The sequence below is a fragment of the Fragaria vesca genome, linkage group LG5 (assembly GCF_000184155.1).
Source record: "Fragaria vesca subsp. vesca linkage group LG5, FraVesHawaii_1.0, whole genome shotgun sequence".
Classification (NCBI taxonomy): Eukaryota; Viridiplantae; Streptophyta; class Magnoliopsida; order Rosales; family Rosaceae; genus Fragaria; species Fragaria vesca.
In genome coordinates, this window is record NC_020495.1 from 27,289,674 (window position 1) to 27,306,538 (window position 16,865).

Here is a 16,865-nt window from a genome sequence, read left to right on the forward strand (position 1 = left end):
ATTAAATAGAATACAAATAGAACAACATATATATATATATATATATATTGTGTAAAATGAAAGTAAAGAGATTAAGAAAAGAGAGAAACAACCAAGAAAAGAGGGAATATGTATATCTTTCATTGAGTTGAGAACTCTCTCTTATATAGAGATGAGGTCATGAGTAAATTACAATAATAATCATAGTCGGTTAATTACAATAATGTCTACTAACTAATAACTATTTACAACACTCCTCATTGGATATTCTCTGTCATTAGCTTCCTCTCATGTGTGTTTCGGTGTTGCCTCGTCAAAAACCTTGTCAGGTAATAAAAACCTTGTGGGAGAAAAAGAGCACAAGTTAACGCACATGTAGGAGTAGTAATATATAGAACTCCAGATTTCGTTGAAGTAGTTTTCTCTGGACCATAAAATGTGAATCTGTGGGAGATAGATGCATAATGGTTGCTACACCAAAACCTTGCCCGGTAAACCCAGTGGGACAAACCCGTGGTCAAAAGGAAAAGATGAGCAAATGCATATATTTCAAATAAAGGCATCTTCAAAATGAAGTATGAGTAGGGTGACCAATTAAATATGTGCCTCAATAAAACCTTGTCAGGTAAGAAAACCCAATGGGACAAAATAAACCTGGACGAAGGACAAAAGATTGCACAATGGTCAAGAGTATGCTTCAGGATACGCCTCTTGATATTGACTCCCCTTGAAAACTACAAACTAGGTAAAACTAATACTTTGATCATGCTTCTTGAATAACTTAACAGTCAGCATGATTTAAAGAGGTTTTTGTGTCATATACCTCTAACATTAATGTATTCCCTATAGTAAAGACATAACTAGTTGAGAATAAACCTTGTGTGGGTTTACATAACCCGTGTCAACATATCTAACAAGGCAAACATCATTATGAGGATCATAGGCGGTTGATCCATTCCATGATGTCTAGGGATACAGTAAGCCTTTTTTCCATTATACATTTAAAGAAGCAAAAAATTGTCTTTTATGCCATTTACGAAGGCAGCGTGCTGGCGCATAGCTATCTCAAGCTAATAAATTCATATCGGACGGATGATCGGTGTAAGGCATTTGACCAAATACAGTAATGCGCCTATTGTACTTAGATTTGAGTCTTCTTGCCCCAATATATCTTTGTTATCACCTGCACGATGATACGGGTCTCACTAGACTTCAGACAATTATGAGCGTGCTTGAAGACTTTGTTTAATCCTTATTAAAGCATCTTAACATCTTCTAGATGTGAATTGATTGATGGACCAAAATTCTATTTGCACTTTGCATGACTCCAGGTCGAGAAAATGATTTGGTCTCCGAAAGTCTTTTATCTCAAACTCCGATTTCAGGTGTTTTGAGGTTTTCTTGATCTCTTCAACAGTATCAATTAAATTCATGCTATTGACATAGAACACCACAAATTGCAAAACCGGAGTTTTTTTTTTCTTAATAAACACGCATAGGCATAGTTCATTGGTCATATATCCCGCCCCAAACAAATATTCACTTAGGCGGTTATACCAACTCCATCTAGATTGTTTTAACCCATAAAGTGAACTACTATGGTGAATGAAGAGCATGTTCTGTGGTCTAGAACTATTTGTGTTGGGTATCAGAATTCCTTCGGGAAACTATCTTGTATATCTCTATATTTTGATCCCCATAGAGATAAGTTGTTACCACATTGATAGGCTACGTATTTAGGTTTTCGGAAACTACCAAACTGATAAGGTAGCAAAACGTTATGACGTCCATTATGGGAAAGTACGTCTCATAATCAGTCACAGGGCGTTGAGAAAATTCTTGCGCCACTAAACAAGACTTGTAAATAACAATCTCATTTTTCTCATTACGCTTCCTTACAAAATACTCATTTAAACTATACAGGTTTTCCATGGGAGGTGTGGGAACAACAGGCCCGTAACACCTTTCTCTTAGTTAAGTAATCTGATTTGACATGGATTGTTTATTTCCTTAAAGCCAGTTGTCTCTTCGTTGAGATCCATCAACGAAACAAGGTTCGACATCATCGCTTATTATAATTTTGGTGGCCACTGCAAACACAATCATATCATCGATGAAATCTCATTCCAATTCAAAATCTCACTAAATTTACCGAGATTTTATATTCTCGGGAGTAGGTTTAAATGTTGGAGTGTCCCCCAACTTTGTCTTTTCTAGGACGAACCCATAATCTGGATTAATCTCGTGAGTTGAATTCATTTGAGGTTACGATGGCAAGAAGATTCATTTGTGCCAAATTTACCCTCTTCTAGGGATAAGAATCGTTCGAACCTAATGGTATACCTCGCTTCTGGGTAGGGACATATGACTGGTTAGCCGCCATGGCCGTACCTCATCCAACTTGGACGATACATCCTACGAGGACGTTTATCCTTACAGGTTTGCAGCAGGTATATATGAGCTCGTCACTTTAACTAAATCTAATAAAGTGTCTGGCATATTATGGGCTACACTACGTAGATCTAGAATTCTTTATACTTCAACTAAAAGTAGAATTTTATACTTCAACTAAAAGTAGAATTCTCCGCACTTCAATATCACATGTGCAGTTTGGGGATCAAGATGAGACATTCTATATGTCGTTCATCAGGAACGGTGACATTCTTATCTCTCCCTAACGGCGGGAAGACTGTCTCATCAAAGTGACGACCGCAAATCTAGTGGTATAGAGATTTCCTGTCAAAAGATCTAAGGAGCACATAATGGATAGGGTTCATAATTGACATATATGCTCATCCTTTGTTGAGGACCCGATTATGTACATTGTGGCGGCACAATTAGCACGGAGACTACAAACCCAAATGCGTGTAAGTGTAAAACATCATGTTTGCACCCAGTCACCAACTATAACACGAAATAAGGTGGGTAGCAGTGGGCCTCAACGGGACCAACATGGCTGTATGCAAGATTGCATATCCCAACAAACACACTAAAAGCTTGGTGCGTATTACCAAGGTTCTATCTACCAGACCATATATCTTGGGTGTGAACATAGGAAACTAAAAGTTCATCATCGTACCCACGTGATATGCAATAATCATCGAAAGTCTTCGATGTAAACTCTACGGCATTATCAAGTCTTATAGACTTTATGGGATAATTTGAGTGGTGTACCCTTAATTTCATGATTTGGGTGAGAGTTTAGCAAAAACAATATTTTCTTGTGGACAGTTGTGTGACATTTGATCACTTTTTTCGATGCATCAGCCAAAACCCTTAATATTTAACTGGCCGTATGGTGGTTGGATAGGTCCACGAAATTTTTCTTGCATTCGGCGCATAAATAGATAGTGTATATTCCGGTCTTTGCATATGATGGTATAGTGTTCAATATTTTTTATCGAGCAAGCTGGCATAATGTGTCACTAAACACAAGACCCTTATTCTGAAGGGGATGCCCATGTGATAAGTTGAGGATACAATTTTACCTGGGTGTCCCAAACAGTAATACTAATTTAAGTATTTGCTTAGATCAATTTAGCTTCTTGCTAATAGATTATAATATCTCTAACGTACGTTTCTAGCCGTACTGTCAGAGGTTATGCAAAGATATTTACACTTTTGTTTTCTTTCAGTGGTTACGATTTTTAACCATTGGTTGGAATATCTGATCATTACCTTTCAATAATGTTCTTTTGAAACATAGAGGATAGGCCTCGTCACCCAGACAAGAACTCGCAATTTCTTAATATCGATAACCCATATCAATTTTGATTTAGATTCTAGGCTAGGGCAACAAGCCCTTCCATTTCAATATTCTCTTATTATGTCTTGCTTCAAGCAAGGAAAATGTCTAGTTCAGATGGTTTCTTCTGGAGACTTCCAATTAACATGATATGAATAAAGGCTATTGATTTTATCATGTCTGGGAATTTATGAATGAAACTTCAAGTTCATTAAGTGGGTTATTATCAAAACTACAAGTTCGATTTATATACCAACTACTAGTTCATTTTTGAACTACCGGCTCATTAGGTACATGTATTTTCAAATTAGAATCATGTAATAACAATTGATGATATTAATTTCACGCTACTAATTTAGCATAGTGAATATGTCAAACAATTATGTGTAAATGCTTCTAGCAATTAACTACACATTAAATATGGTGAATATATTAACAACAGCTATTATGAGAAAGTATTTGGAGTGCCTTATAGACATACATAATGACTAGGTACGAAAAACCAGTGTCATTAGATTATTTTTCTTTTGTTTGATTCTGCTGGACCAAATGAATTGACTTTAATTAAAGTGAAAGAAATAAACATTTACATACTTTACAAGCCTACGGGGCACAATTTGGGAGGTATGCTGGGATTCTAGGTCCTGTAAAGGGAGAGTGAGCCTACTAAGCTCATAATGGTCTGCCAAGAAATGCAATGTTATTAGTCAACCCTTTCGGTAACTCTAATTGTATAAGACCAGGTAACACATGATGAGGTGGTGGTGGAGCGAGGCTCACTTCAGTACATATCCTCAAAAGAACTTATCTAGACATCACATCCAATTGGGTGAGTCTAATTTGAGAAGAGTTATAATTATTGTCACGGACTCAAGGCGACATGTTGGGGTGTACAGAGTACAAGTAAGTTGTAGATGTTAAACCCAATTGGCTCTATTTATAGGCATTTTAGACATATATTCTTTCATCAATTGGGTTCTTATTTTTGCGGTGTAAAATGGAGTTTCTAATACAATTTGATAGAGTCAAAGTCATTGTCCTTTTGTATGTATAATGTTAAAATTGGAAGTTCTAATTTTTCCAAATTTTGGGTGTTTAGTGACGACTTCACAAGATTATTTTTCCAAATGCCATGAGTAAAAGGGAAGAAAATGTAAAGGATGGAGACATTAATCGACTGTTAGCGAATGATGATTTGGACAAAGGAGACCTTTGCATAACTCTATTACTGACATAGAAAAATTGAGCTTCTATTAAGAAGTGACAACCAACTGGAAATCTGGAATCTTTATGCTCATCCACAACTCCACAAGTATATCAAGATGAGATAGAGACTATATCTTTTTGCTTCCATTCATTTCTAATTGTTGGTGGTACTTATAACTATGACACAATTCTTTTCCAAAAAAACCTATGACGCAGACACACAGTTTGATGGACTTGTTAATTGCCGTGTTAATTGGTTCAGTCGAGTCTTTAGCAGTAGCTTGTAAATTGAAAAATTATAAAACAAGAATTGATGGATTTTTTGCATTCCCCTCCCCTAATATGAACTGATATGTTAGGATTCAAGTAGGTGACTCCAACAAGGCTATAGCTATATTAGTTGAAGCCAAGTAGTTGATGAAAAATTCCAATCTCCGATTCTAGACATGCCTTTGATTAAGTATTGTTGGATATGTCACTTAATTTATACATGCTATATGTGTTCTCTCTCATGTCCTAACTTGTTAGGCTAGTCACTGCTTAAACCACACATTTTCTAATTGTAGCTAACCTCTTGGGAAAATAATTTTTGCATATTTGACAAGCGAAAGATTTATTATCTCACCACTCCACCGGACATTCCCTCTACCCCTATCGTATTCCAGCTTGGTACAGTAGTTGAGTCTGTTAATCATTGATACGGGTATAGTCAAGAGTCGAGACAAACCATACAACATTAAGTGAATGGAGTGTTACGTGCACATGATGAGCTTGAAAATTCTCAGTGTTATGTGTTTGCACGAAACCCAAGTGATTTGTGGCTGGGCTGTCTTGTTGAGCCTGCTTGTCATTACTGGGCTTTAAGAATCTCACTATCAGACCAACTCTATGGGAGTTGGGACCTTCATCTTCAGGCTTCAGCTACGAAGAGGTCTCAGGGCAGCAGCGCAGCTCCTCTCCACTGGTTCAATATATATTTCTCCACACTAGACACTCTCTTTTACTGCAACCTGTCGCGGAGGTTCGTACTTCCTATCATTCATCAATTTTTTTTTTCTGTCATGGCATTCCCTTTTCTCTTCTTCTTTGGTAGATTTTGATCCAACTTTTTACATCAGGAAATAAGATACCCACACTTGACACCCAAATGATAAAACATGGGTTTGATTTTGTTTGTGAAATCAAATAATTGATAGATAGATATATGGTGATATTATGCATCTGTTTACTTGCTTAATTGGTCCTCGTTTGCTACTGTTTTGAACTTGCTGCCTGAAACAAACCCCTCAAAATGTAATAAAAAATAGTGCAGACTCCAATCTTTCAGAAAGCAATATACATCGAAAGCTAGTGTTGAAAAGAACTATATAAATCTCTAAATATGATACAAAAAAAGATCATCTATTTGTACTGCTGCGAGTTGTATGTAAAGAAATGCATAGATCAATTTGTAATGATTGATTTAAGTGTAATGTCCTGCTGTCTGTATGAGAATGCATTTTGGGATGATAGCACCTGAGAAACCATTTGCATTGTTGGCCGTGATTGTGGATGGGAATGTCTGCACTGGATTGCCAGTCTTGCAATGGTTATCAGCTCATCCTCAACATCAGGTGTCGGAGGGGGAAGCCTTCGGTCCAACAAATCCATCAGCAACATGTTTTCATTCGCTGAAGGACTTGGAAATGAGGAGACCACATCACCGAGATGCTTCCCCATTAGGACTTCTAGTGCCAGTACTCCAAAGCTATATACATCGCATTTCTCAGTTACCTTCATTGTGAAAGCGAGCTCTGCGAAAGGAAAAAGAACAAACATAAACCACTTGATCTAGAATTGAATGAATATATAGAAACACAGCTAGGTAGTTTACCTGGGGCTACATATCCATATGTTCCTGCAGGGGCTGTCCAATTTGATGAGTCTGGATATAAAAGCTTGGCAGTGCCAAAGTCTGCAACACAGGGCTCATAATCGCCATTCAGCAAAATGTTGTTGCTTGATATGTCTCGATGTACAATAGGTAGCACACAATCATGATGCATATAAGATAAGGCGTGAGCCACGCCTTTGACTATGTTCACCCTTCTACTCCAGTTCAGTTTCTTTGCTTCTAATTCTTTGCTCAAGTTTGCGGAGAGGCTTCCCTTCTCTAGATACTCGTACACCAAAAAGGAGTGATGCGCATTTGAACAAAAACCAAGAAGTTTCACAATGTTTCTGTGTCGTATCTCTAGTAGTGCCCTTATTTCATTGAAGAACTCCTTCTGAGATGCCTCATCACTATCATGTACTGGATAGAGTTTCTTCACCGCAACTATACTGCCAGATGGTAGCTTTGCCTTGTAGACAGTTCCATATCCACCCTTCCCAATGCAATATGCAGTGTCAAAACTGTTAGTTGCCTCCATGATTTCTCCATACATTTTTCTTCCATCAAAATTGGCTATGGCAAAGACTTCATTCTGCATGTAGCTCTCTGCAGTGTGTTGGTTTTTCCTTCTTCTGCTTCTTCTTCTTCTTCTTCTTATCAAGGCAATTCCAAGAAAAGCAAGCAAAAGTACTCCCAGAACAGGAAACGTGATTAAAAACACTAGTTTTCTATTCTTGTTTGAGGTACTTTTATTTCCTGCATAAGGATTGCAGGGTTGCAGTCCTACAGCATTGCCGCACAATCCATTATTCCCATCCAAGGAAGCATTTTGAAATGCTTTGCTGTCAGGGATGGCACCCTGCAACTGATTATAGGATATGTCAATGTACAACAAGCCAGGCATTTGAGCAAAAGATGTTGGAATGACTCCGGAAAGATTGTTATGAGATAGATTCAAATCCTCCAAGCTCTGCAGCTTGCTCATTTCTGATGGTATGCTACCCTCAAGTGAGTTACGACTTAAATCTAGCTGAGACAGTTGAAATAAGTTCCCCAACTGTAATGGAATTTCCTGACTGAACCTGTTGTTGCTAAGATTCAAGTAGGTTAATCTCAACATGTCACCTATAAAGCTTGGAATTGACTCGTTGATGTTGTTGGTGGACAGGTCTATATATTCAAGGTCAGTCAGAGATGCAAATGTGGAGGGTATATGACCAGAAAGTTGATTATCACCCAACTTCAGATTCACCAAACTTAGCCTCCCAAGATCTTCTGGAATCACACCAACGAAATGATTGGAAGAGAGATCAAGCACCTGAATTTGAGTTGCATTACCAAGCTCTGGTGGTATATTACCAGTAAGGTTGTTACCCGCGATTAGGAGGCCTGTTAACTGTGGGCATTGTCCCCAGTTTTGTGAGATATCACCATACAACTTATTGTTGCTTAGATTTATATAATCAAGATTTGGATACACACCAAAGTCTTGAGATACATTGCCAGTCAATTGGTTCCTTTCAAGACGTACTCTGAATAAGCTCTTGCAAGTTTTCAAGCTATCAGGGATTGGACCTATTAAATAGTTGTCGTATGCTGTGAAGTTTTGGAGCAATCCACCTCTGCAAATGTTTTGGGGCAGATAACCAGAAAATTGGTTGGTATCCAATTGCACAATTGTCAGATCTGTGAGATTTCCTATCTCTTGGGGGATGGAGCCAGAAAGTTTGTTGTCACGGAGAAACAAACTTGCTAAATTGCTCAAGTTACCCAATGAAGATGGAACCGAGCCATTTAGTTGATTCTGACTCAATTGTAGATCTACCATAGATTTCAAGTTCCCTATCTCCTCAGGAATTTTGCCAGACAGTCTGTTTGAATAGAGATAAAGAAGAAAAAGGTTTGGCAGATCACCTATGGATGGTGGGATTGAACCAGAAAGATTGTTTGATTGAATGCTCAGTTGCTGAAGAGACTTCATGTTTCCTATTTCTGAAGGGAGAGAACCAGAAAGGTTGTTGTAGGCCAAGTACAAGACAGTGAGATTTTCCAAGTTTCCAAAAGTTGGAGGGATAGGACCTGTGAAATGGTTGTCATCCAAGTACAATTCAACCAATTTTGATAGGTTTCCAATATCTGGAGGAATGTCACCAGAAAGCTGATTTCCAAAGAGATACAAATTTGTCATGTTGGTCAAATTACCTAAGAAGGCTGGAATAGACCCTTCTAGATTGTTGGTGTTCAGAGCAAGCTCATAAAGAGATTTGAGCTGGCTCATTTCTTCAGGAATCGAGCCATTTAACTGGTTTCCGTTTAAGTGGAGGACTTGAAGATTTGTTAGGACGCCAATTTCTGGTGGGATGATCCCAGTTAACTGATTGTAAGATACATCAAGGTAAATGATTTTGGAGAGGGAACTAATCTGAGGTGGGATGGTGTCGAAAAGTTCATTGGCACTGAGGTCAACATATTCAAGATCAGGGAAGGACTGGAAAGAGAGTTCATGCAGCGTACCTTTTATACCAGAATTGGTAAGGTTTATCCGGTTGACACTTCCAGCAGCATTGCATGAAATACCGGTCCAAACATTGCATGCACTTGAAGAATTGGTGGCGTTACCAGGGAGGGAAGTCCACGAGGTGAGATTGTTATTCCCGGTTTGATTCAGAAAGCTGGCTTTCCATTTGAGAAGTGCTTCTGCTTGTGTAGTAGAATCAGCAGAAGCAAGTTTTGGTGATGAAACCAACTCAAGAAACAAGATAATGCAAGCTAGAGGGCATACATAATCAAAGTAAGTTGAAGGCTTCATGGCTTTTGATTCTGCAAAAAGGATTATGATCAAGGGTCCTGTGTATAATGCCTTTCTCATTCATCAGTGTTCAGAAATGAAACGTCTCTACCAGTAATCTTATAATTGTTCTTATAATTGTTTATTGCATTATGAACTATAGGAAGGTGTGAAAGAGTCTTTAATAGTGGGAATTTGGACATTTTATTCAAAGTCTTCGCCTATTTTTTTGACATTGGAATCTAAACTACTATTTCATTTCCTTATGAAATTGGTGGGCGAGGTTGGTTCAAGGTGGAAGATAATGCCTTATCGACTTGATTGAACGTCATTCAAGTTCATATAGATGCAAGTATTGATGTCTTCTCCTGTTGATTTTGAAAATTTTCCAAAGTTGAGTGGTGAAGCCCCGCCTTGGTCATCTTGCTCTCCTAGGTAAGTCTCTCGGTTGCTTCTTTACAAAATGGTTCTTGTTGACAAAATATTCGTCACATGTTTCATTTCTTACTCTTTTTGTGGAAACGAGAAATAGTGACTGTCCCTCCCCCAATATTTACTGAACTGTAAATACTCGTCAGTCGTCACATATGTACAATTTACGAAGCTTTACCGACGACACTTCGACAGCACAACTGGATAGCATTCCAGTTCCAATATACTTCACACTTGATACGCTCGGATACGTTCCCGATACGTGAGGCTACGCTCCGTATCCTCATGGATATGTAATTTTGTAATTGAATTGGATGCCCGGGGGTAAAATTGACATTTTAGCCTAATAAAATTGAGAAAGAGACCTAAACAATGAATTTGGGCTATGGAGGATTGAATAAAGTAAGAGTCTATATATAGTTCTATACAATGGAGATGTGAAGTTTGTGTAATCAATCATGAATTTGAGCTATGTAGGATCTAGGCATTGTTACAATCTGGGAGACTTCATACATGGTAGGCCTAAACTCAGGGTTTTCATGTAAGCATGCCGTTGCTAGTGTTAAGATAGTGGCAACTTCTTTCAGAACTTTACCCGTGGGAGGGTCCAGGCGATCGTCCAACATTTCACCCCTCATTTTGGCTTCCCTTGTTGCTGGTGATGAAGGTAACCCAACTAGATTGCTAGGGTACTTCCCTTTCATGACCTCAAGCGCTAACACGCCGAAGCTATACACATCACATTTCTCGGTCACGTTCATTGTGTAAGCTAGCTCTGCCAGGATAAGAGTGAACATAAGACCGGAGTATATAAAACTTTTATACAGGAAGGGAGAGATATGACATGTTTATGCACTATGGCTATGAAGAATTAGGAGAAGATAACATGTCAGTTTGAGTAGTAAGAAATCAGTTATTGTTGTATACATTACCTGGTGCTATGTATCCAATTGTGCCTGCAACGGCAGACCAATTAGATGAGTCATGCTCCAGAAGCTTAGCAGTGCCAAAGTCTGCGATGCAAGCCTCATAGTCGGCGTCTAGCAAAATGTTCTTGCTGGATATGTCTCGATGAACAATTGGTGGGCACACATCATTGTGCATGTAGGATAAGCCATAGGCCACACCTTTGATGATATTCACCCTTTTACTCCAGTCCAATTTCTTAGCTTCTTCTTCATTGCACAAGATTGAAAACAAGCTGCCCGTTTCAAGGTACTCATAAACCAATAGAGAGTTCCTGGCATGTGAACAGAAACCATAGAGCTTCACAATGTTTCGATGGCGAATCTCTGTCAATGCCCTTACCTCGCTTAAGAACTCTTTCTGATAGCTCCCCTCACCATCACATGGACTGTGGAGTTTCTTTACAGCTACCACTTCTTCTGATGGAAGCTTTGCTTTGTAAACACTTCCAAACCCTCCCTTCCCGATACAATATGCAGCATCAAAATTCTCAGTTGCTTTTACAATTTCTTCATACAATAATCTGCCATCAAAAAGTGATATGGAACGCAACTCAAATTGTGGTAGGCACATCTCTTGTTGCCTTGTTTGTTGACATGTCTTTTTCCTTAGTAACATGAAGCAAGCAAATGTAACTGCACCCAGGACAGGCAGTATCAGTAAGCACGCAACTCTGACACCAGTTTTCGAACTGTGCTTCTTATTTTCGGGTTCACTAATGCAGGGAAGAAGACCTGTAACATTTCCACACAATCCCTTGTTTCCCTGCAATGCTTCTATTGCAGCCTCATGAAATGCCTTGCTGTGTGGGATGGGACCCCAGAATTGATTGTATGATATGTCGATGTGCTCCAAGCCACGAAGTTTATCAAAGCTCTTTGGAATTACTCCAGAGAGATTATTGTGGGAAATATTTAGTGTCACCAAACTTTCCAAATTACTAAGCTCGGTTGGTATCTCTCCATCAAGGCCATTGTGACTCAAATCTAGCACAGACAGCTGAGTTAAATTCCTGAATTGAGATGGAATTTTTTGGCTTAACTTGTTGTTGCTGACATTGATATGGTGCAGCTTCAGAAAGTTACCTAGGCTACTTGGAATTGACTGGCTCAAAAAGTTTGTGGACAGGTCAAGATACTCAAGTTCACTCAGTGATCCAAGCTCTTGAGGTATACCACCAGAGAGTTGATTGTTATTCAGTATAAGCTTCCCTAACAAAGTGAGCCTTCCAAGTTCCACAGGTATGTTTCCCACCAAATGATTTGAAGAAAGATTAAGCAACTGCAGTTGAGTCAAGTTTCCAATCTCAGGTGGAATGGTACCAGTAAGATTGTTGCCTGCAATCTCAAGATTTGTTAGCTTCAGAGACCTACTCCATTTCGGTGAAAGTTCTCCGTAGAATCTATTGTCACTTAGATTTATGTAATCCAAGTCTGGATATTCACCAAAATCTTCAGATATGTTTCCAGTGAGTTGGTTTCTATCAAGGCGGACTCTGTACAAGGTTGTGCAGTTTTTCAGGCTTTTGGGGATTTGACCTATCAGATGATTGCTATTTACAGTGAAATTAATAAGACGCCCTCCTTGGCAGATATTTGGAGGCAAATGACCACTGAAATTGTTTCTGGCAACTCTTAGCACAACCAGATTCTTGAGATTCCCAATCACATTAGGAATGGAGCCGGAGATTTGGTTGTCGCGAATGTATAGAACCTGTAACTTGCTAAGATTACCGATTGACAAGGGAAGAGGACCAGTGAGGTGATTTTCCACGAGACTAAGAACACGAAGAGACTTAAGCTGACCTATTTCTTGAGGAATTGAGCCATTCAACTTATTTCTATTAAGCTGTAGGGTATGAAGGTTTATGAGAAAAGCAATTTCTTGTGGGATTTTCCCGGACAACTGATTATTGGAGAGATCAAGATACATGAGTTTCGAGAGAAAACTGATTTGTGGGGGGATGACACCATATAGCTTATTTATGCTGAGATCAATATATTCTAGATTTGGGAAGGACGAGAATGAAAATTCATGTAATGTGCCTTGTATACCGGAATTGGTAAGGTTTATTCTGCTGATACTTCCAGCAGCATTGCATGAAATCCCGGTCCAAAAACACAGGCTTGTATTTGCTTTTTGATCTCTAGAAGAATTGGTGGCAATGGGAAGGTAAGTCCACGAGGTCAGAATATGGGTTTGATTTTGGAAGCTGGCTTTCCATTTTAGAAGAGCATTGGTTTCAGTAGAAGCAGAAGCAGAAGAAAATTTTGGTGAAGAAATCAAATGAACATACAGGATAAGGCAAACTAAGGAGCATACCTTATCATAAGCTGCTGAAGTTCTCATGGCTTTTGTTATGATATACGATGATGTGGCCTCTGTGCTTCATTTGTAATGCCAAATGTTATTCTGCGACCCCTGCTCATATTAAGGTTGAAATTGGAAGAAGACTGGACAATTTTGCACACTCCAGTCAAAGTCTTTCGGAAATACTTGATCGTTTTTTTCTTGTTCTAAGAAAATGGTATGTCGACATTGCAGACAACCAGCTAAGAAATGGGATTTTCTCATTGGAGTTGAATGAAATGATAAACCAACCAGCTAGTGGTAGAGGAGAAAGGTATCTTTCAGCAGTGGAACAATTTGGTCTTATTTGTTCTAGAGTTTGTTTCTATCTGCTTTATTTTCTTCAGTTTGCTGCTTAAACTTGCAAGCCATTTTATTTGACTTGGTGATATTGTGGTTGTTGAAAAACAACAGAGACTTCCTACCAAATATCTTGCACTTAAAAGGAGAAATCAAATAATGATACTCCAATACATAGACCGTCAAGAATGTAAGTCCAAGTCTACATAAGAATAGCACCATTTACCTAAATTTACATATCTAGAAACTTTGCTAGATATTTGTGTTACATGTACAACAATATGCCTGCGGGTTGAATACAAGATCGAGTCTATACCAAGATTTATCTCGGTTAATTAGTAGCTGCTATCTAACTTATGCAAAGAAGAACCAAGTTCAGATTCTGCTCCCTAAATAACAAATACAGATTGAGTCTTGTATTTGTCTAAGTCTGTCTGAGAGATCTGCATTGTTATAATCTGAGAAACATCATACATGGTAGGCCTAAACTGTGGATTTGGATGTAGGCATGCGACAGATAGCATTAAGACAGTAACAAGTTCCTCTAGAGTTTTACCCATGGGAGGTTCAAGGCGGCCGTCCCACACATCTTCAGGCAAATTTCCTTCTCTGATTGCAGCTGGTGACAACAAAGACCGGATTAGATCACTCGGGTACTTCCCATTCATTACTTCTAGTGCCAACACTCCGAAGCTGTACACATCACATTTCGCGGTCACCTTCAATGTATAAGCAAGCTCTGCAAGGGTAAATACTAGAAGTTATGAACTTATGATATACGCAGACAATGATTTAGACACATTGGAACATGTTATGTAACAAAATCATTAATGGATTCATATTTGAGATTTGGATGTGTTATGTTACCTGGTGCCACATATCCGAATGTGCCTGCAACAGCAGTCCAGTTAGATGCATCAATCTCTAGCAGCTTAGCAGTGCCAAAGTCCGAAATGCAAGCCTCATATTCTGCATCTAGCAAAATGTTCTTGCTGGTTATGTCTCGATGAACAATTGGTGGTGATACATCAGAGTGCATGTATGATAGGCCATCAGCCACACCTTTGATGATATTTACCCTCTTGCTCCAATCCAATTGCTTGGCTGCTTCTTCATTACACAAGATTGAGAACAAGCTACCCCTCCCAAGGTACTCATAGACCAAAAACGAGTGTCGTGAATGTGAACAGAAGCCATAAAGTTTCACAACATTCCGATGGCGTATCTCAGTCAATGCCATCACCTCGTTTAAGAACTCTTTTTCAAAGCTCCTCACACCATCACAGTGGAGTTTCTTTACTGCTACCAACTCATCAGATGGAAGCTTTGCCTTGTATACAGTTCCAACGCCTCCCTTTCCAATGCAATAAGCATCATTAAAATCTTCAGTTGCTTTTACAATTTCTTCATACAACAATTTTCCTTCAAAAATTGACACTGAACGAAGTTCAAATTCCTTAGGCTGCATGGCCTCTTCATCTGTTTGTTGACATCTCTTTTTTTTTCTGTAAGTGAAAAAAACTCCACAGAAAAGAAGTACAAGTACTCCTACCACAGGTGGGAATACCAAGTACACGAGCTTCATTTTGCCATGTGTCTTACTGCAGGGCTGTAAAGCTGTAGCGTTGCCACACAGACCTTGATTCCCTTGCAATGCTTCTATAGGAGCTTCTTGAAATGCTTTGTTTTCTGGAATTAAACCCGATAATCGATTGTACGATATGTCAACGAACTCCAAGCCACGAAGGTGATCAAAAGTCTTGGGAACAACACCAGAGAGGTTATTATGGGACAGATTCATTGTCAACAAGCTTTCCAAATTACTAAGCTCCGTTGGTATCTCTTGACTAAGAGAATTATGACTCAAATCTAGTACAGACAGCTGCTTCAACTGACCCAACTTACTTGGGGTTGCATGACTCAACTTGTTGTTGCTCAAGTTCAGGTAGTGCATTTTCACAAGGTTCCCCAGACTACTAGGAATCGACTGGCTCAAGTTGTTTTCAGACAGGTCAAGCAACTCGAGGTCAGTCAGTGATCCAAGTTCTTGTGGTATGGCACCAGAAAGTTGATTATCATTCAGTATGAGCTGAATCAAAGAGGTCAACTTTCCTAGTCCTACAGGGATTGTTCCAACTAAATGATTCGAAGAAAGATTGAGCAAATGTAGTTGAGACAAATTACCAATCTCAGGTGGTATGGAACCTGTTATATTGTTACCTGCAATCTCAAGATTTGTTAGCTGCAGAGACTTGCCCCATTTCTCCGAAATTTCACCATAAAAATTATTGTCACTTAGTTTTATGTAATCCAAGTTTGGATATACACCAAAATCTTCAGATATATTTCCAGTGAATTGGTTCCCATCGAGTCGAACTCTATATAAGGTTGTGCAGTTCCTCAAATTCTCAGGCATTCGGCCTATGAGACGATTTCCATTGGCTGTGAAATTGACAAGCACTCCACCTTTGCAGAGATTCTGTGGTAAATGACCAGTTAAATTGTTTCTGGCAACTCTTATCACAGCCAAGTTCATAAGATCTCCTATCACTTCAGGAATGGAACCAGAGAGTTTATTGTCACGGATGTATAGAACCTGTAACTTGCTCAAGTTACCAATTGACATGGGAATAGGACCAGTGAGTTGATTCTCACAGGCATTTAGAACAACAAGAGACTTCAAGCTTCCAATATTTTCTGGAATTTGGCCGGAAAGATTGTTCCGATACAGCTCCAATGAAGTAAGGTGTCTCAAGTCACATATGGAATCCGGGATACTACCAGAAATATTGTTTTTGTGAAGGCTGAGACTCCTGAGAAAAGCCAACTTACCTATCTCCAAGGGAATGGAGCCAACAAATATGTTCTCAAACATGTATAGCACTTTTAGCTTTCTTAAGTTCCCAAAAGTTTGTGGGATCTGACCTGTAAGATTGTTGGTATTCAAGTAAAGCTCCACCAACTTTGAGAGGTTCCCTATTTCTGAAGGAATTGAACTAGTAAGAAAGTTCCTACCTAGATTCAAGTAAGCAAGACTGCTAAGGTTCCCAAAAGAAGCAGGAACTGAACCATTCAACCTATTGGTAGACAAATCAAGATACACTAGTTTGGAGAGTTTACTGATTTCAGTTGGAATGGTACCAAAGATTGAGTTCATGCTGAGATCAAAGTGCTCAAGATTCGGAAAGGAGGAAAACGGAAATTCATTGAGCGTACCTAGTAAACCC

General features: G+C 38.9%; 3 protein-coding genes across 3 annotated transcripts; all 3 read right to left on the reverse strand.

Annotated features, from left to right (window-relative positions):
* Positions 1-6,050: 6,050 nt before the first annotated feature.
* LOC101296677 (probable LRR receptor-like serine/threonine-protein kinase At4g08850-like) lies at positions 6,051-9,612 on the reverse strand. The gene is made up of 2 exons (XM_004301865.1): positions 6,804-9,612; positions 6,051-6,723 (listed from the first exon to the last, which is right to left on the reverse strand). The coding sequence occupies exons 1-2, from the start codon at positions 9,610-9,612 to the stop codon at positions 6,374-6,376; spliced, it is 3,159 nt and encodes a 1,052-aa protein (XP_004301913.1). The 3' UTR covers positions 6,051-6,373.
* Positions 9,613-10,475: 863 nt separating this feature from the next.
* LOC101296970 (probable LRR receptor-like serine/threonine-protein kinase At4g08850-like) lies at positions 10,476-13,338 on the reverse strand. The gene is made up of 2 exons (XM_004301866.1): positions 10,956-13,338; positions 10,476-10,798 (listed from the first exon to the last, which is right to left on the reverse strand). Exons 1-2 carry the CDS (start codon positions 13,336-13,338, stop codon positions 10,476-10,478), a joined length of 2,706 nt encoding a protein of 901 aa, XP_004301914.1.
* A 653-nt stretch (positions 13,339-13,991) lies between these two features.
* LOC101307501 (probable LRR receptor-like serine/threonine-protein kinase At4g08850-like) lies at positions 13,992-15,460 on the reverse strand. Its single transcript, XM_004300587.1, has 2 exons — positions 14,506-15,460; positions 13,992-14,377 (listed from the first exon to the last, which is right to left on the reverse strand). Exons 1-2 carry the CDS (start codon positions 15,437-15,439, stop codon positions 14,028-14,030), a joined length of 1,284 nt encoding a protein of 427 aa, XP_004300635.1. The 5' UTR covers positions 15,440-15,460; the 3' UTR covers positions 13,992-14,027.
* Positions 15,461-16,865: the final 1,405 nt, after the last annotated feature.